This window comes from Drosophila santomea, chromosome X (genome assembly GCF_016746245.2).
Source record: "Drosophila santomea strain STO CAGO 1482 chromosome X, Prin_Dsan_1.1, whole genome shotgun sequence".
In the NCBI taxonomy this organism is placed as follows: Eukaryota; Metazoa; Arthropoda; class Insecta; order Diptera; family Drosophilidae; genus Drosophila; species Drosophila santomea.
Window position 1 is genome coordinate 1123246 of NC_053021.2, and position 19630 is coordinate 1142875.

The 19630-nt window shown below is 50.9% G+C and overlaps 1 protein-coding gene across 3 annotated transcripts; it reads right to left on the reverse strand.

Annotated features, from left to right (window-relative positions):
- Positions 1-366: 366 nt before the first annotated feature.
- On the reverse strand, positions 367-19610 carry LOC120457170 (disheveled-associated activator of morphogenesis 1). Of its 3 annotated transcripts, none has more exons than XM_039644454.2 (9): positions 19176-19610; positions 5763-6767; positions 3990-4958; positions 3743-3920; positions 2773-3674; positions 2565-2707; positions 2339-2500; positions 2119-2282; positions 367-2056 (listed from the first exon to the last, which is right to left on the reverse strand). In XM_039644454.2, the coding sequence occupies exons 1-9, from the start codon at positions 19221-19223 to the stop codon at positions 1152-1154; spliced, it is 4476 nt and encodes a 1491-aa protein (XP_039500388.1). In that variant the 5' UTR covers positions 19224-19610; the 3' UTR covers positions 367-1151. The 3 variants fall into 3 exon arrangements, with proteins under 3 accessions (XP_039500388.1, XP_039500387.1, XP_039500386.1); XM_039644453.2 differs by lacking the exon at positions 19176-19610 and adding an exon at positions 15749-15887; XM_039644452.2 differs by lacking the exon at positions 19176-19610 and adding an exon at positions 8970-9191.
- Positions 19611-19630: the final 20 nt, after the last annotated feature.

Here is a 19630-nt window from a genome sequence, read left to right on the forward strand (position 1 = left end):
TGGCTGCCCTTTCGATCTCCCCAGCTCCTTTTGACCAATAGGAGAGCATCGGAACCGTTACTTGGGATCTGAGTGCAGAGCAGTGATGAGCGACCACGTTGTTCTTGTGTGCGTGTCACGATTTTAGCACGATAGGCGCGAAATTCCCTTGCATTGCATGGGCGCGTGCCGATAATGAGAGGCACGCGGGCATCTCTATCTAAGCGCCTTTTAAACTGATCAGCTGATTGTTTTGCACGTGCTGATCTTTCTGCGCGCCTGGTGTGAAACATGGAAAATATTAAAGTTGCACTGCGTTTTGTTTGAAAGCGATCAGAACGATGACTTGCGGATTAAAATAACGACGATTAAAATAACGAAACGAAATGAAAACTGGATTCGTGTATTTCATTCACAATAAATGTTTATTATAATTTGTTAATAGTAAGGGTGTAATTTGCAATAGATAGCTTTCTCCGCAAAAGGGGCGTGGTCTGTGCAAACTTCTAAAGCGCCTTAAAATATCTGTAAGTTCGATACGGATACGGGTTCGACTCTGGATCTCGTGCTAAAAAAAAATATGAAAAAGAAACCAACAATATATGGTATGTACCTTAATTTTGAACATGACTGTATGGCAGGCCGGCGAGCTCCGCGGCGGGCTCTTCGGCGATTCCATGTGCGGTGATTATGCTGAGTTTGCTCGATTGCGCTACGATAAGGATGTGTGAGCACCGTGAAATCGGTTTGATATATATATATATATGTGTGTGTGTGTGTGTGTGTAGATATAGAAGCACTTATGCCATATGGTTGCCAAAAACAATTTTCAAGGTACGCTACACATGACGATTCGTGTTCGCTTCGCGGCGAGGCGAGGCGATTCGAATTCGATTGGTTCATAACATTTTTAGACTTTAAATTACAATTACGTTTCGATTTTGTAAATAATTTGGTTTCACGCTTGCATTAGCCGAGCTTTACGTTTAGACTATGTGCTATATATGTAGGTATACATAAATCGTAGTGTATGCGTACGGGTAGTAGATAAATAATTACAAAAGAAGTGTCTTTATGATGTAAGAAAAAAAATACTTTCGCGCAATCTGGAAACATTCCTTTACACCGGGGTCGTCAGGTCCGCTTGACCGCAATCTCCACCCACCCCGTTTCTACTGGCGCCTCACGGTCCGCTCGCGCTCCCGCCCACTCTCCTCCCGCTGGAGGCTGCCGTGGCGGGGCGGCGAGGTGTGCCCAGTGGAGGAGCTGCCGCCGTTAAGCACGCGCGCCTTGCGCGACCGCTTGAACTTGGCCATGTCCTCGCCGAACACGTCGCCGGTCCGCAGGGCCGAGATGAGGTCGTCGAACTCGCCCTTGTTGTCGCCTCCGCCGCCCTTTGCCGGGGAGTCGGGATCGCCGTTGGACGAGCCAGACTTGAGGCCCAGGTTGCGAGCCACGCTGCTCATTAGGCCGCTCTTGTTCTTGCGCTCGATTGTGCGCTTCTTGAGCTCCGCCTCCTGCTTGGCGCGCTTCTCCTCCTCCTCCTGTCGCCGACGGAAGCTCTCGTTGTCATGCCGCGCCTCCGCGAAGGCGGCGAGGAAGGAGTCGAAGATGCCAAAGAACTCGTCCGGCTGTAAAACGGAACCATCCTCGCCGAAGAGGCGTACCGCACGGTCAAAGCGCGTCTTCATGTCCTGGAACTTGTCCTCCAGCTCCGCAAAGCGCACCGACGCCTGCGCGTGGAACTCGCGCATCACGGGCAGAAAGCGGTCGCCCTGTTGGGCCGGGCCCGAACTGCGATGGAACTCGATCTCGCGCGCGACGTCTGCCAGACCCGTGCGTAGCATCTGAATGTCCTTGTCCATCTCGCCGAGCGACACCTTGGAGGCTTCGCGCACATGTGGGATATCGTCCTCCAACTTCAAAAGGTCCTTGAACTTGCGTTCAATCACCTGCACGAGGTAGTGTAGCAGGGTGGTGCCCTTCGCGGCACTGGACTTGGTGTCCGCCAGCCGGTTGAGCGACGCCAGTCGGAATCCGGATGCGTTGCCACGTGCCCCGCGGTTCATGTAGTTGCCTGGTGGGAAAAAGGTAAACTGGGTTACAGACAGGGCTTAGCCAACGGACAGTGGATCATACCTAAGGCGAGGACCAACTCAAGAAGCTTACGCAGGCGACGGGAGCGAGCCACCTCACGAGAGGCCTCCATCACACTGGTTATGCGGGGGACCAAGTCGTTGATGGTCAGCATAAAACGCTTCTTGTAGTGCAGACTCTTCAGGCGCTGCTCGTAGTGCGGAATTCTGAAAATGAACATTTAGAAGAAGGTCCGGAGTTCAGGGAATGGCTCAAAACTCACTTGGATATCTCATAGAGGAATCGATCGGCCCGAGCCAGAGACTCAATGTCCTCGCTGTGCTCGTCCAGCAAAGCTCGCTCCTCCGCCGAGGGCGTGAACTTGAGCAGCTGCTCGACCATGTCCAGTTGCAGCTGCTCGTTGCTGTCCATGGAGAGAATGGCCCTGAAAGTGGCATTGGTTATTATGCATGGTTCGTAGCAAGAGATGTGAATGAAGAACGTCCTACTTTGATATCTCCATGTCGCTCATCTTCAGCTTGCTCAGCAGGATGGTGCAGTTCTGCGCCCGGCGTCCGTCGATCACCGACAGCACTTTCTGCTTGGCCGCCTTGCCAGTTACCCGTAAGTCCTCATAGGATCCATCAGTGGCCTGGGAAACAAGGAGGATCTCATTAGGGAAACGAAACGCAATGGAGGTCGCATATCTTAACTCACCGATACCCCGTTCTTTTGGTAGGCCGAGAAGAGTTTATCAATTGACTCCAGCTCCATGTTGTTGTACAGCTTGCTCTCGTCGAGCTCACTCCAAACGGTGCCCTGCAGCTTGGCGTCCGGCAGCTTCGACCAGTTGAAGCTCTTCAGGGGATTCGTCGGCTGTGGCACATTCTTCTTTGGCAGATCCACTTTTGGTGGCGCTGGAGCCATCGTTTGTGCCATGCTGGGCGGCGGAGGAGGGGCGCCCGGGCAAGGAGGTGGTGGTGGGGGCATCATCGACGGTGCCATGGGTGGCGGAGGCGGCGGGATGGCCTTGAGCATGGGCGGTGCCGGTGGAGGCGAGACGGCACCATTGCAGCCAGTGAGACCGGCCACCTTCTGGTCGTCGGGAATGCTGCCCTCCGTAACCAATCTCTCCAAGCGAGCCCGCTCCTGCTGCTCGTTGATCAGGCGGTGCTGCAGGTCTTCCGCTCGCATCTCGGCAGTCTGCGCCCGCTGCACCGCCTGCGAGTGCTGGGCGGACTCCTTCTCCAAGCGCTCGCGCATGCGCGCTAGTCCCGTCTCCAAGTCCTCCTTCTCTTGCATGCGTAGGTCGAGTTCCTGCTCCTTCTTGGCCAGCCGCGACTGGACGTCAAAGTTCTCGCGCTCCAGCTCGTCGGCACGCTTTCGCGCCTGGGTCAACTGCTCCTCCTTGACCAGCAGGCGCACCAGCTTCGCCACGTCGATCTGCAAGGGCGCCACGTCGGGATCGTGGACTGGAGACTCGGCGGCCAGCTTCAGTTGCTTCTCTGGGTCATCGGGGTCGACGATAAGATCACTGTTTGGCCGCTGCTCCACCTGCAGCACTATCTGCTGTACCACGCGGTCAATCAGCAGCCAGTGCTCCGTGCAGTGGCCCGTATCTGTTGCATTTCGATGAGGATTATTATTATTAGAATTAGAGTTAACAGCTCCTGAGGAGACCACTTACAGGGCAGCAGGAGCATGTGCTGCAGAAGGGAGAGCATGTGGGGATAGGCGGGCGAGTGACTGAGCTTGCGGCGCAGCAGCTCGAACATTGAACCGGCGCTCTTGGTGTCCACGTGCTCCTCCTTAAAACGGCGGGCGAACTCCTTCTCGTCCTCGGCGCGAACCATCTCAAAGAAGTCCTGTTTATAATTGAAGTAAATGCATTTAGTGAAGGGCTAGGCAGGATAACCTTAACCTAAAGTACTCACCAAATGCCTGTCCAGCGTTTCGTTCTCGTGCGTGCGCAGCTTGTCGATCACGGGCTGGATGCCGAGCATGAGAAACTCGTACCTCAGGTGCAGTCGGAACTCGAGGTTCTCCTGGCCGGGGCCGTAGTTGAGCACCGCATTTACGAATGACATGAGGGCGGTCTTCAGATTGACGTTGTCCCTGTACGCGTAGGTGGAGCGGTCCAGGTCGTTGACAATGCTCTGGAAACGGGTTCGTTCCGTAGCGAACTCCTGGAAGTGGAGCATGGCCTGCAGCACCTTGCGATGACCGCCGGGCACCAGACACACGGCACCCAGAATCTCCAGCGCGGCGATCTTCGTGCGGATGTTGTCCGCCGCCAGGGATCTGGCTATGGTGTCGATGGCCGTGGGATGGGCTAGCACGTGCGCGCGACCCATCGAGTTGTTCATCAGGGCCTTGATGCAACCAATGAGACTGGTGTGCAGCGGACTGTTGGCCACGCGGATGTCCAGCTGCAGCAGGAGGTCGAGCAGCGCAGGGAGCCCGTCCAGCTCCACAAATCGGAGAACGAAACTGTGGGTGGACGTGCGAAGCGCCGTCTTCAGGGCGTCCACGAAGGCGGCATGGCCATCCAGGCGGTTGCCCAGCTCATGGCTGGGCGAGTCTTCCGGCGAGAGCGATATGTGCACCACCAGCTCCTTCAGTCGCTCAATGTAGTGCTCTGCGGTGGGGGGCTGGGTCATGGCCGTTGCATCCGGGCCATCGGCCGCATCCAGGGGCAGCTTCCTCGAGCAGTAGATCTGCCACTTCTTTTGCGCGGGCAGGCTGAGCATCGCCTCCTTGTTGGGCGCCGTCAGATCGAGCTCCTCCACCAGCTCCGCGAACTTGGTGTCCAGCTCATCCACCGACGGCATGGGTTGGGTGGGCGTGAGCGTCTGCAGCGTAAACGCGCCTTCCACCACACAAATCTCGGGTGGTTCATCGTCCTGCAACGGAAAAGTCGGAAAAGTCAGAAAAGTCAGAAGAGTCAGAAGAGTCAGAGTCGATTAGTGGCAGCTTGCTCAAGCGGACAGGCTACGTTCTCCGCCCGCCAACAGTGCGTGTCCAATTAGACGGCTTGCTTGGCCTCGAGACGAGGCCCACACGACAGGCCAATCCAATCGAATCCGATCCACCTGCTGGGGAAGCGGTTCTGCTCGCTGCGCTTCTAGCAACTGACTCAGTCTTGGTTCTTGGTCTTGGTTCTTGTGCCTCGAGTGGGAAAGGAATTCTTGCAAATTACTCTATTTACCGATTGAATTCTTGTAATAGCTATGTTCGGATCGGATCGGATCGGATCGGATCGAAACGGATCGTTCCCAGGGCAATTGGACAATTGGACAATTGGAATTATCGCCTCTTGTGCAACTTCGTGCACAATTTGACGAATTCGCTGACACAGAATCGGAATCGGGGAGCATTGAGGCAGTGCTGGAGTGCTCAAGTGCTCAAGTGCTCAAGTGCCGACTCCGGTGTCGATTGGTAATTGGGTCTGTCTGTTGGCCACAGCTCGCACGTGACTTTGACTGGCTTTTTTGCTTTAGATATTTCGGCTCGGTCCGAGTTCTCTGTTATGCAAATTACGCCCACACTTTGCACATTCACCGCAGTGAAGATTATGCCCGGGTAACTGGAGTAACTGGAGTCTTGGTTCAAGGATCAGAACACTTTAACCGAGTGCGTTGCTAGAGACCACATATGCCAGCTGCCAGTTGCCAGCTATCAACCAACGAGCATCAAGCATCACTTACCTTGAAGCAGCCGCACCACACCCTTCTGCCCCTGAAGCCGGGCATCTTCTTCTTCTGCTGGTGCCTGTAGTGCTTCTGGAGCGGCGTCTCGTTGCTGCTGCTGCTGCCTGAAAGCCACTTCCTGAGGCCAAGACTGTTGCTGTTGCCGCCGTGGCAGTTGCTGTTGCAGTTGCCGCTGCCGCCGCCGCCGCCGCCGTCGAGGTCTTCCTTTAGGCCAAAGGGATAGCCGAAGGTGTAGCCTAGTATGTTGTGGGTGTAGAAGGAACCGGCTCCGCTGCCCAGGCCGTTCTCATGGTTGGACTGGGACTGCTGCTGCTCGCTGCCGCTGCTGTTGTCGTTGGCGCTGCTGCTGCTGCTGCTGCTGCTGCTGCTGCGTCCGTTGTACTGATTCCAGTAGCGATACAGGCCGTGGAAGCAGTTGTAGTCGCTGAGTAGGCCCTTCCAGTGCTCAAAGTCGAACCGCTCCTGGAAGTTGTTGGACGAGGTGTCGCTGCCGCTGTTGTTGTTGCTGCTGAGTGGGTGGCTGCTGACGTTGTTGCTGCTGCAGCTGGTGCTGCCGATGGGCAGGGTGGCGGTGCTGCCCTGGCTCTGGCTGAGGCTCAGGTCGCTGCAGCTGTTTAGGCTGGTGATGGACACCAAGCTGCTGTTCTTGTAGCCGTCAAGGGAACTGGCTGTGTTTGTGTTTGTGTTGGCTTTGGCTTTGGCTCTGGTGCTGCCTCTGCCGTTGTCACTGGTTATCGTTATCTTGGTCACTCCAGCCGCAGTGCTGGTTGTTGCCGATGCATTTGCAGTTGCAGTGGCAGTCGCTTCTTCTCCTATTCCTCCGTTGATGGCAATGCAGCTGCCGTTCAAGCTAGTCACACTGGTGACTAGGCTGGCTCCACCCGATGGCGCCGCCTTGCACGCCTTCTCTAGCGTGCTCTCCGCACTTGTCTGCAATATCTCAGTGCTGGCACTGTGTGTGTCCGGCTCATTGATGCACACGATGGGACACGACTGTAGGGTCTGCAACGAAGAAAAACAGATTCGGAATGTAGAAGAACGTCAGTCAAATGCTAGTACCCCCGAGTAATTGACCTGCCCACAACATTGTGACAGGCCGCTAATGCCGGCCGACAGGCCGAGGTGTCACGCCAGACAAATGCCCGTCAACAACCGCCTCATGCCAAGTCAGCCAAGGCAACGAATAACCAGGCCGCCCAGTCAAGCCAAGAAACCAAACCATCCAGCCAAACCTAACCGAGTCATGGCAAGACCATGCCAGGCCAGGCCAGACAGCCCAAGAAGACAAATGCAATCGCGGTTGCACGGTTGCACTTCCATTTACACACACACACACTCGGTACACAAATTGGGGGATGGTGAGTGGTCTTCACTCAACCAAAGCGGTTGCAACTAGTGTTCTAATGCGGGCACCAGTTTATGGTTGCTACCCCAAGCCTTTCCCCAAGTTAAGAGGTCGCCTGCCAGATGTCAGCGTGTACGCAAAGTTTGTCCACTTCCAATTCATTTTCACTGGCAACAATGGACACTCGTGGGTTTCTGCTGTTTCTGGCCATGCGTGGGGTACAAGCCAACTATTCCAAAGAACCCAACCGATTCGAATGGAATCGAAGCGACAAACAAACATTGATACAACTGTTGTCAAGCTGCTGGATCTGTCGCAAGTCTGTCTGCGATCCGTGTGGCAACTGCCGCAGAACCCAAATTCAATTCACGTGGGAGAGGAGTTTGAGTTGAGTTGGGCTTAGCTTTGGCTCAGCTTTCCCCTTCTCCTTCTCCTTACATATGTTGTTATGCAAATTGTGAGTTGTGAACTGCAATCGCATTGCATACTGCACACTGCAGTGAACAGCACAATCCACAAGCTGCTCCGCCACTTCAGACGTAATCGAGGAGCGGACAGGGGCATCAGTACCAACCACATTATGCTGATGATGGCTTATTAATTTGCTTTCATTGCGCCTCTGGCTCGTTCCGAGTAAGTGGAATCCGATTTGGAGTACGAGCTCTTGCTGGAATTGCTCTTTGTATTTGTATTTGTATTTGTATTTGTACTTGTATTTATATTTGTTTTTGTATTGTGAATGGGAATAGCTTGGAGTGCGCGCGTGGTGGTTCGTCGTCTTGCCCAATGGATTGGGTAATCTGCTGCTGGCGCTGCTGAATTTTTTGTTTGCCGAAGCGAGTGCTCAATCAACGGCCATCAATCAATCAGCCAACAGGTTTGATCCACCGGGGTTCTTGCCGCAACCGATACTGCGTGTGTTAGAACCATCTCCGAACTGGCATTGTGATCATTAAACTTCTGCAATTCGCATTATTTACAAACAGGGTTAATGTATTTGAGAGGAGGCAGATCCTGGCAATCCTGGATGTAAGCATTGAATGTGCTATAATACTTGAAATATGTTGAACCTATAGATGCACATTTTTGTCCACATTACTGTGCGGTTTTATTAGCATTGCGAGTTGGCGTGATCTTTAATTCTCCAGTTTAATGCTCCAGTTGGGCTCACCCACTGACTCGCCAGCAGTTCCCAGCTCAGCCGGGGGATCACTTCGGATGCAGTTGCTCCAGTTGCCAACTGGGCCCCGAGCCAGCTGCTCTGACAGCCTCTGCTGTCTCGGGTTTGTCTGTTGTCTCTTGTCTGTTGTCTCTTGTCTCTTGGCTCTTGGCTGCTGTCGTCGCCGTCACAAATCAGGTCAATGCTTCAGCTTCAGCTTCAGTCGCTGTCTACATCAGCATCTGGGTCTCAGATCTTCGTCTTCGTCTGGGTCGCAGCCAGCAATCTGCTGTGTGTGGGCCCGTTCCACTAATCAAATCCGCGCTCAGTCGGCTCGCTTTTGGCCTGCGCGTGGGTCTAATTAGACGCAGCTCGATCTGTTGATCTGTTGGCCAAACGGAGAGCATGCGTAGCAATGCGTGCTACGTTTTTGGCCACAATTAGAATCAAGTATTGGGAGAGTATTCAACCTTCATTCAGGCAAAGACGCTCTTAAATAAGTGCTCCAAAACGCCAACTAAGTCCACCTTAAGTTGTCGCCCATATCGCACTCATTCTGGAAAATGCCCAGCAAGTTGAACACGATTCGCAGGAGGGCACCGCCAAAACCTATGCAGGGAGCACCACTGGTCTTGCCAACATCGCACCTGTCGGGAATCTTAGAGAACACCAACTGGGCGTCCTCCTCTGGGTGACTGACCTTCGGCTTCCCTACAGCTTTCGTTTTGAAGAAGAACTCGAGTTGCTTGTCAAGCAGAACTTCCTCCTTCCTCCACATGCGAATTCTAATCGATTTTACGGCCACTCTCATCGCCACATAATCCGGACGCGGCGGTGGTGCCGGGATCTCAAAGAGTCCGTTTTGTGGCAGCACGAAGTCCCTGCTGGGCTTTGACTGAAGGTTCATTCCAGAGGTACTACTATTACTACTTGTCTGCTACGTAAAATTTAAATGAAAGGCATAGAAGTAGAAATCATATTTTAAGCAATTTTGGAGCAGCCGCCTGAGAAACAAGGGCATTGCATCGTTTCCACTCTCCGATGCAAACATTTCCTGCTTCTCCTGCATTCCGCTCCGTTCAGCCGTTCGGGTGTCTGGATGCCCAAGGCAATCGCATTTTTCACACCTGCCGCCGCCACGCCCCCGCTGCCGGGGAAAATGCACTTCCGAGTACACCCACTGAGCCACAGAGCCACCAGTCAACCAATCCACCAATCCACCAATCTAGCGACCCACCAAGCCAGCAACCCAGCAACTCGCGTAATAACTTCATAAGGCTGAAAGTGAAATGGAAGTGTGGCAAATGGGTGACGACCACGACGACACCGACTGGGATCGGGGGCCAGGAAGTGTGAGAGCTCACACTGCCGGGATTGGGATCGGGATCGGGATCGGGTTCGGGTTCGGAGTCGGTATCTCTCAGACGCGCCAGTTCATCCAGCAGCCGCGCTGCCCTTTGCCAGAGCGACCGAATATCCATCAAGCGGCAAGGCAAATCCAAAATGAAAATGAAAACGAAAATGGAAATGGAAAACAAGTTTTTCCGCATGCCAGGAAAATAAAGAAAACATGTCGAAAGCGCAAAGCGCGCACACAGCTGGCAGCCAGAAACTTTTCCTTTTAGGCACAGCACACAGCACACGGCACACGGCAGAGCTCCGCCTCGACATCAACATAAGCTCATCTTTACCCACTTTTCAGGCACTTTGCGGGATGGATGGTTGCTTAATTATCGCTGCGTACCGGTGGCAGGAGGTGGAGCAGCTGAGCGGCATCAATCATACGCAGCGTTGTCCGCTTTCCTCGCCGGCGACAACGTTGCACTTGCAACTGCACTTGCAACTGCCATTTTGGCTTGTCGCACGGTCCAAAAATAGTCATTATGACCAACTAACGAAAGCGAAGGCAGGGGAGTTACGGGGTTTACGCGGATTGCGGGGCCTACTGACACTTGGGTGCACGACATTTGTGGCATTTCATTTGCAGTTGTCAGTTAATTGCCAGCATTTTTAGCGCATTTGTCAGCACGGCACTTTTCAAATGCCACTCTTCACGATCCGCGATTTGCGGAGGGGAAACGCAACAGCATCTCAATGGGGCAGCGGATTCTAGCCGATCCTCTATCTGTGGAGGGATTACTACGCTCTCCAGGGCGACAGCTGCGATAAGAAGGAGATTAGAGATTAGATTAGGCCAGTGGAAAATTCCGTCGCAAATGAGCAAAGTGAACAACCGAGCCGAAGATTCAAAATCGATATCGAAATCGAAATCAAGTGCCCAAATGAAAAGTTCGCTTTTCCGCTCTTTTCGCCATTAGTTTTGTGGTCGATTGGCGGCTAAGGCGACACGACGACACAAGGAAAGCCATGCACAGAAGTGAACAAGAAGCGAAACACAACAGCCGCAGAAAAACAACTGCGCTGGACCGTGGTGAAGGTGTTGTAAGGTGTTGTTTACATGCAACAACACAGTGAGCAGCACTGCAGCAACACAATAGCAGCTCAGGCAGCAGAGCTCTGAAACTGAGTTAGACAATGCGGCGGGAGGAGAGAGGGAGGGAGGGAGGGAGGTAGGGAGGTAAATAAAAACCTAAACTAGCAGTGTACTCGAGTAATCAGGCATGGGGGTGCTAAAGTGATATTGCACAGGTCCAACCGCTTCGCCCTGCCAACCAATCCGCCTCCAAGCCCCAAAGAGCCAGCTCTCACTGCCGCAGTGGAAAATGAAATCGAAACCGCAGACAACCACAGACAACTACAGACAACCGCAGCGCCACCTGCTGGTGGTTTCCGAAGCTACTTACTACCAGCAGCGGACTGCGAACGAACACGAACTGGGAACATGGAGGTGGACATGACTGGGCTGCTTTCGGGCCTCTCCTGCTGGCCAATGGCCATGTGGAAGGGTGATTCCATGCTGAGATAGATTCGTTTTCAATGTGAAGTGAATGAAATGAACACATTTACATCAAATTGCCAAAATATCACATACTGTACAGTATTTGTATTTAGTAGCTGATATCTTATCGGCGAGCCGACAATTTGGACTGTCAAGCGGCAGTTTATGGCCATGAAGCCTTGCTCAAACTGGCACTCGGGTTTGGTTCTTTTGGGTGTCCGCTCGCCGCGTTCTGCGATCAACTCATTTGGCCTGGCAACTTATCCAGACACTCTATCCAGTCACTTGGCTCCTTCGCTTCTAGATCTTCTAAGTGAGCGGCGGCAGCCCAGAGACTCATTTACATTTCTGCAAGCTGCGCTGCTAGTTGGTATTTCGAATTTCAGTTAATCTACCTTGCTGCCAGATACTGCTGCCAGATCAGGCTGGCTGCCTGGTCAGGCTATGAATTTATGGCCAAAAGTTCAGGTACCTCGAGCCAGGTACGTGAATCGAGGTGGGTGCAGCAGTTTCCATTTCCATTTAAATGAGTCGAGGAAAATATCAGAAAAGCCACTAAATGCCAGCAGTGCTGGTTGGCGGTGGAAAATGTACGAAAGACGTATGCAAAAAGTGCAAGTGTTTTTACGTCCGACTACACTCGAAAAACACGGCGATCGGCGAGGCGAGGCGATCATCTCCTGCTGCGGGCATCAACTTTCACTAAATGCGCCGATGAAGTTGTCGCCGCGGTCGATGGGGGTCAGCAGCAACAACTCAAGAGCCCAGGATCGATCAGGGCGACCGCCCAACCTTTTCCCTTCCCCCATCACTATGGGGGCTACATGGCAGCATGGCTATCATGGCAACATGTCAACGGTCATCGCTCATCGCTCGTCGTTTGTGTTTTTTCCCTTTTGCTTTTGGCTTTTGGCCGATAATCATCGGCGACACAGCACCAACAGCCCATTCAACAGCTTGGCGAACAAGTTGTTGGCGAATTGGCAAAGTGCTTTTTAATTGTGATTACAGCGATCGCAGCACAGAAACCAAAACCGAAACCGAAACCAAAGCCACAGCCAGCAAAAAGCAAGCCAAGTGAAATGATGAGGGTCGACGAGGTGTCCGCAGATCGGCGGATGGACAGCTGCCAAAATGGAAAGTCAAGTGCACTTGGCAGATAAGAATGTGCAGATATGATCAAAAATGCAGACGGATCAGGAAGTCGCGAAGGTAGGAAGTGAAGCTCCCACCTCCCAGATGGGCCATCAATCAACACGGCTCTCTAATTGCAGGCTCAATCATCGGGCTCTTTGTCACAGGCATCACATAATAATTACGCTTGCAATAATAATGGATAAATCATCTGAATCAAAAAAAAACGCCAAGAATGTCGTGTAGTCATACTAAGATCATCACACTTTCAAGAGCTGGACATGCTTTTCCCGCAGGAGGGTTGCCTGTCTTGGAATCTAAGTTGCAGTCTAGTTTTGCGGTCTTCAGCAATGCCAAAGCCAAAAGCCATTTGGCTGAGCCTTCACGATGGCTTGAGCTCGGCGCGAAAGCGAAACCAAACCTGGCTCTGGGTCTGGCGAACGGACTGACATTTAAAGTTTAGGAGGCCACGAAATGTGCCGTGCAGGAAATGTGCTCGGGGAGGGGCCCATCGGCAGATAATGTTATAGGTATTGGTATTAGTATTGGTATTGGTATTGGTATTGGTATTGGGGGTAATTATAGACAAATGGGCCTAATTGGCCAACTGGGGGGCAACTGGCGAACCACTGGCAATGGGAAGTGGTTGAGTCCGACCATTAGTGATAGCAGATGGACTCGCACAGTGGCCTTCTAACTCGGTGGCGGAAGGCGGAAGAACTTGGCGTCGCTCTAAACACACGCCTCTTGTCCCATTGAAGTGGCAGAAGGGGCAGAGGCGGTGGCCCGTTGCCCGTTGCCCTCAAGTGCTGCCATTAATTACCCGGCCACACACACTTTTCCTAATCCCGGTGACAGTGCACGATCGACACTTGAAGTTGCACTCTGCATAGCTGGCATACTCATACTCATACTCATACTCATACTCATTCTAATACTCATGCTCGTGAAGTACACCCCCAAGTGATCCAGGAACAGAGTAAACCAGTTTGCGGCTCCAGCGATCCGAGATCGAAGCGAGTCTGTCGGCGGCATCTGTGAGATACTTCAAGCCCAGCACTATAGCACTGCAGCACTGCAAGCGCTTTGTTTCATTTCATTTGGTTTTTGTATTGACATTTATTCCGCATTCTTGCAACTTGATTAAGGCTTGGTGTTGCCAACTAGCAGCTAGCAACTAGCAACTAGCAACTGCAACTAGCCAAGTTGCTGCAGAGCTACAGGTTCGGCCAAAGTCGTGCAAAGTTCTTTTCTCTGTCGCAGTCAGCGGTTTTTCCATCCAGCTTTGTTTTCCACAAACTCAACATTTATTAACCTAGCAATTTGACGATCCATTTCCATCTCAAGAGGCCTGAATCTGCGATCAAAATCTGAGAGCTGGGCCCCCATTTCCCCCATTCTCCGCTGGTTGTTTTCCGCTTTGGTGTTCCCCTCGTTGGGTCGTCGGTTTGATTTGCTTGGCTAATTGGAAAATCGCCACTTTTCGGCCCGGTAATTGTAATGGGGGTCAATGCGGGGGCGCGAAGGGGCGCGGCGTTTGGCACTTGTCCGAATGTGTCGCTGGATTTAAAAAAATTGTATTTCGGATTTAATGGTGGCTTACGTAAAGTAAGGCATCGACATCGACATCGAAGACTCTTTTGCTGGCCACAAAAGTGTAGCAGCAAAAACGAGTACAACGACAACGACAACGACAACGACAACAATTGTTGTGCAATTTATCTTTATTTAATTGAACTTTTACTTTCGTCGTCGCTGCTCTTGCCGTTGTTGTTGCTCAGCGAACGCGTTTCATAAATTGCAAATAATTTTTCAACTCCGAAATCAACCTGATACAAAGCGAACAAATAATCGAAAAAAGCATAAGCGATCCCAAGGCGGATCATGGATATACATATGTATGTACGAGAATGTGTGTGTATTTATAGAGAGAGGTATGCTAATCCGGTAAATCAATTGATGTGCGCCGCGGGCGCTTATAAAAAGTCGATATAAGTTATTAATTCAAAACAATGCTTGGCAAAGGAGCCAAAAAGTCAAAAGCAAAAGCAAACCCAAAAGCAAAAAACAAAAAGCCGAACACAAACAAATCCGAATACGACGCCGGCTACAGAAGGAAAAGTCCGAGAAAAGCCCGCTTAAAATAGCTCAGTGGCCAGAAACAAGTTTCATTATTATTCATTATTAACTGCTCTAAATTAGCTGGGCGCTATTGGGGGTGGAGTATGAAAACTGATGCCTCCGAATTGAATTCGCACTTCAAGCTGTGAAAATACATTGGACAGGAGCTTTCCCTGCCATCCATCATTTCTGAAGGTCATCCACAAATGGGTGACCATTGAAGTAGATGCGTTTCATTAGCTTCACTTGTTCCAAACCCCGCAATTCGACTCTTGATCGACGATCGCCGATCGCCGATCACTGATCACTGGATCTCCCATTTCTCCGCGCCTTGTAGAAAGCAAAAGTTGAGTTAACCGAAAATCAAAAACCGAAAGCAAAGCCCAAGTATCTTGACCCTCATTAATTCAAGTAAGCCAGCAAGGCATTCGCAAAAACAAGGTGAAAAACATAAGAAAAACTTGAAATTTACAGTTTCAGCGTCGGTTTCGATTTCAGTTTCATGTGGCGGGTTTTCGTTTTCAGTCGTTCAGGGGATGGGAACTGCAATTAACATACGAAATTTATTTAAATTCAATCTTTATTTCGGACGCAAGTCCCTCCCCCTCCCTCCCAGCAGCTCCTCTTGGCTTCTTGCTGCCCCGGTGTGAAGTGAGGTGAGGTGAGGTGAATGTTTTCACTTTCGTTCGGCATCCCAAAAATCCGAATCTGTAGTCTGTAGTCTGTGGTCTGAAGTCTGCAGAGTCTGGGCATCCGCCGGCAACCTGTTTTGGCCTGACTGACTGCCCGCTTACCATGATTATTGTGATTATTGGCTGGCGGTCGAGGGGAAAACTCTGTGGCTCGTATCTCCAATCTGAGCGAAACCCCAAAACACACAAATTGAATACGAATACGAATAAGAAAACGAAAGTGAAAATGAAAATGTTGATCGAAAAGGGAAACGGGGGAAAAACAAAGCAGAAGATCGCATAGATCGTGAGCTGCCCCATCCCGCATTTCCTAGCACTCTGTCCGTCCGTCCGTCCGTCCGTCCAGTCCGTTCAGTTCAGTTCAATGTAAAGCCGTAAATTAAGCTGGCAATTTCTGGCTTTGTTTGTCGGTGAAATCCGCCTGACAAAGAAAACTCCTGGCCGGCGTGGTGAGTGCGTGGAAAGCGGCTGTTGGACTCCACTTGGTTTGACTCCACTCGCTGTTGGCTGTTGGCGACTTTAGGGGACTTCCACCGCCGAATGGGGCAGCGGGTCAGGGAAAACGAGCTCGACCCTAGGTTCCCCCATCCCAATTCCAATTTGAATCCCAAGCGAACCCACTCTACAGCTCACCTTGTTTTTGCGCGGCGGCTTTTTAACTTCCACTTGCACGGCTATTTGCATCTTCCCGGCCCAGAACTGGGTTCTCAACTGGGCCAAGTTTCTGGCCGTATCTTATCCGAAATATACTTATATTTGCCTTGCTTCGCTTGTTTACTCGCTTTGACACTGACAATGATACGCAAAACCAGATGCAGAGATACTGGGCGAAGGAAATCTTATCACATCAGATGTGTTAGATACTCAGTGCAAATACTGAAGTACATGGGACAAATGGATATATTTGGAACTCGCTTTCATGCAAAAAAATGTCATATGCCTATTGAACAGGAAAATCATTTGGAAGTTTTCTTGGCTAATCATCGATTATATTGATCTACTCCCAAATCGCTTTCAACTTACAACTCCATAGAAATGAAAACTGGATCTGTCCAAAATGGTTACCTTTAATTGCTTGACTTGTCCGCCAAGAAGACAAGAAAAGTGATGATGCATCCACATCCGAGGCACGAACAAATGCGTTATCAGCCGTCAGCTGGCCAGCTGGTCAGATGGTCAGATGGTTAGATGGTCAGATGGCCAGCTAGATGGGCACTTTCACTTGCCAAAAGGCGAAAACAAACGAATTATGTTTTCCCAGTTGATTAGTCGGGTCAGCCGCGGCTAATTCATGTCCGCATAAATTTCAATTTCAATCTCTGACAAGCTCTGGAAAGTTTCGGAGCGTAGGTGGCCCGCAAATGTATCGCATTACATGCAGATACTTTTGTATCTTTTGCCATTAGCTCTGATGCAGTAAGTCAAACAAGACGGCCAGCTGGTTGAATGGAGTGTAGTGAATTGCATTGGTTCATATTGGATTGGATTGGATTGGTTTGGAGAGCAGCGATCTCTGAATCCGAATCCAAATCCAAATCCAAATCCAATGCGAATGCGAATCCAAGTCCGAGTGGAATGAATTGAGCTGGAAGGGGGACTTCACATGCAAATCAGGCTGGGACAGGAAATTATTACACACTTTTCCCAGTCTAGTTTTGGTCATGTGCTGGTGGTGCGGTGCCTGGTTTCGGCCGCTTTCGCAGCGATTCATTAGCATTGCACGGCTTCCGTATATGGGCTCCGAAAATGTATAAAGTAAAATGTATAGGCGCGTCCCATGCCCAATGATATTTGTTTATGGCTATATGGGTCAGAGCTTCCCGTGTCTAGGGAGTGATATCAAGCCGCTAGCGAGAACCAACCTTCCGGGATGCGGTCACCACAGGCGAGACCTTGGCGGTCTGTCTGGATTTACCTACGGTTTGGTTTGGATTACGGACTACGACATATTATGGTTTCAAACACAAGTGCACAAATGGAATAGATCATTGCATGGCCCAAGAAGTACTAGCTATACTAGCAGGCCTTGCAGCCTCAGGCTGAAAGTGCCTCACATATAAATAGTAAAGTAATTGGAGGTGAGCAAGTGTAAAGTGTGAATCGCTTGAGATAATTTAGCTATCCATCGGCTATCCAACGACTTGGCCCACATTCCACCAGCACACCAGCACACCAGCACAGCAGCTCACCAGAGCTCGTGAGAAGCAAGTCCGTCTGCTGAGTGCCCCCGTATCACCTCGTAGGCCAATGTCAGTGTGGCAGTCTGGCAGGCCTAGAACCCGCCAGCGGCTTGCGTCATTAATAAGGCGGCCACGGGCCAGACGAACCAGTTCGAGATCGGGTTTTGGCGGCACTTGCAGATGCATACAGTTGCCCAGATGCAGATGCAGATGCAGTTGCAGATGCAGTTGCAGATTATGCAACCTGACGATTTCGCGGAGAAAGCTCAACCGAATTCTAGCGCAGATTGCGGTAGTTGACGTCACAACGGCACTTGCCGTTAATATCCATAAATGCCAGGCGACGCGGATAATCCAATCCCTGCGATCGAGAAATATGAAGTTGAAGCAACTGCGCCGCAAGTGCAAATCCATGTACCAATGGAAGCAGCCCCTCGCCATTCCACACTCCCTCTACTCATCAGTATGTCGCCAGGAAGTGAACTCGGCGCTGCCTGAAGTGCAGCTACAAGTCATTGAAAGCCCACGCAAATGGAGCGTAGGACAGACGACAGGTGGTATTATGACATTTCGCCACGAGCACGGAGGTGTTGTGTCAGCTGAGTTGGTGTCAAATGTGCGATAAATGCCATTGCAGTTGCTGTTTGTTCTTTTCCTGCTGAAAGGCTAAAAAGCTATTACAATTCCTCCAGTTTCGAATGGAATCCAAGCCAGGAGCTGCTCCGAAGCTCGTTAGCGAAGCCACCAAGTGATGGTGGCTGAAAGTGCGGGGATGGGTCTTCAGAAGTGGAAGGAGGAGGCAGAGTTGCCCAACTCTTTCACTTGTACCCAACTTGTACATCGTCAGCATTTCTACACTCGCACAAGAAGGCAGCCGAAAGTGATTACTAATTAATTATTGTTGCACCAGTTGCATACCAGTTGCCTACCTGCCTGCAGTGCACCTCGAGTACTTTCAGTGCTTTCAGTACCTCCAATAGCGATCCATTCGGATCCAATCCAATCCAATCCAATCCAATCCAATCCGAACCGATCCCATCCCATGCCATCCCATACCACCCATTTAATTGCCGAATTGGACGGCGGCCACTTGTTTGTTTAACGTTTGATTTTTGTTTTATGTTTGTTATGCGGCGCGCGGCATTTCGTCAGCTCAGCTCATTCAATTGAAGCTCATTGAGGCGCACTTAAGTCAGGGGTATTGGGGGATGGCGGCCAATGGGCACTTAATTTCGCCGGAGCGCATTTCACTTTCATTTCCACACAATCAAAATACGTCGAGTACCCGGGCATCGGGCATCCAAACATCGGCGATCGAAGGAGGAGGGGGAGGGGGGAGGGGTGCAGGGAGGGGGACTTGGAAAAGTGAGGCGCAAAAATTTCAATTTCATTTTATTTATGAGCAACTAGGCGACACTTTTGAATGCAAATGACGCTAAATTGTTGGTCAAGTGAGAGTGGACTCTCGCTGCCTTTTCCCCCTTTCCCCCCCTCTTCCCCCTCTGCCATCCAGCGACTCGCAGGTGGAAAACCTTAGAGGTGCACGGAACTGCATGGGGAAACCAAAGCAGTTAAAAGGGACTTCCCCTTGGCCAATAATTGCATTCCAAACTTAGAAGGGAGCTAAACTTCTTTAGTGTTTATGTGAGTCTCACAAACAGACTTCCTATCCAAACAACTTCTTTAAAAATATGACAATGGCTTCATAAAATGTACAAAGTACAAAGTGAAGTGTTGCACAAAAAGCAATCCGATTTACCGAATCAACCGAGTCGAATTCGCATAACCATCATCGCTTTTGCAGGTTCAAGTGGATCGACCCAGAGACCCAGTGACGCATTGACGCCCCCGATTGCCCAGAGAATCCCTTTGGCACTCACCGTGTTGATCTTATCCATGAAGACACTCATTTGATTCATGCCCGACATCGTGATACCGCTCTTCCGCACTGGAAGCTGAATTCAAGAACTATAACTACAACTATATAACAATAACTATAGTTTTGCAAGTCTTTTGTGCCGCAGATTGGGATTCGGATGCAGCACCAATTCGCACATCACGCACCACTGCTCATTGCCAATTCACTTGATGCGAAAAAAAATGAATCCAAAACAAAAAAAAATTGCAATAAAACGTATTCAAACTGTGTGTTTCGCGAAAAGCACACGCGCGCGCGTATTTCCAATTTCCAATTTGCGATTTAATCGGTTCGACTTCCATATAACATAGCCTATAGCCTTAGGTTGTGCTCTCCATAGCCGGAAAGCCTTTCTGTCTGCCGGATGACTTGACCCGCTCGCGTGCGTTCTTATCGACGGCTGGCAGCGCATTGAAC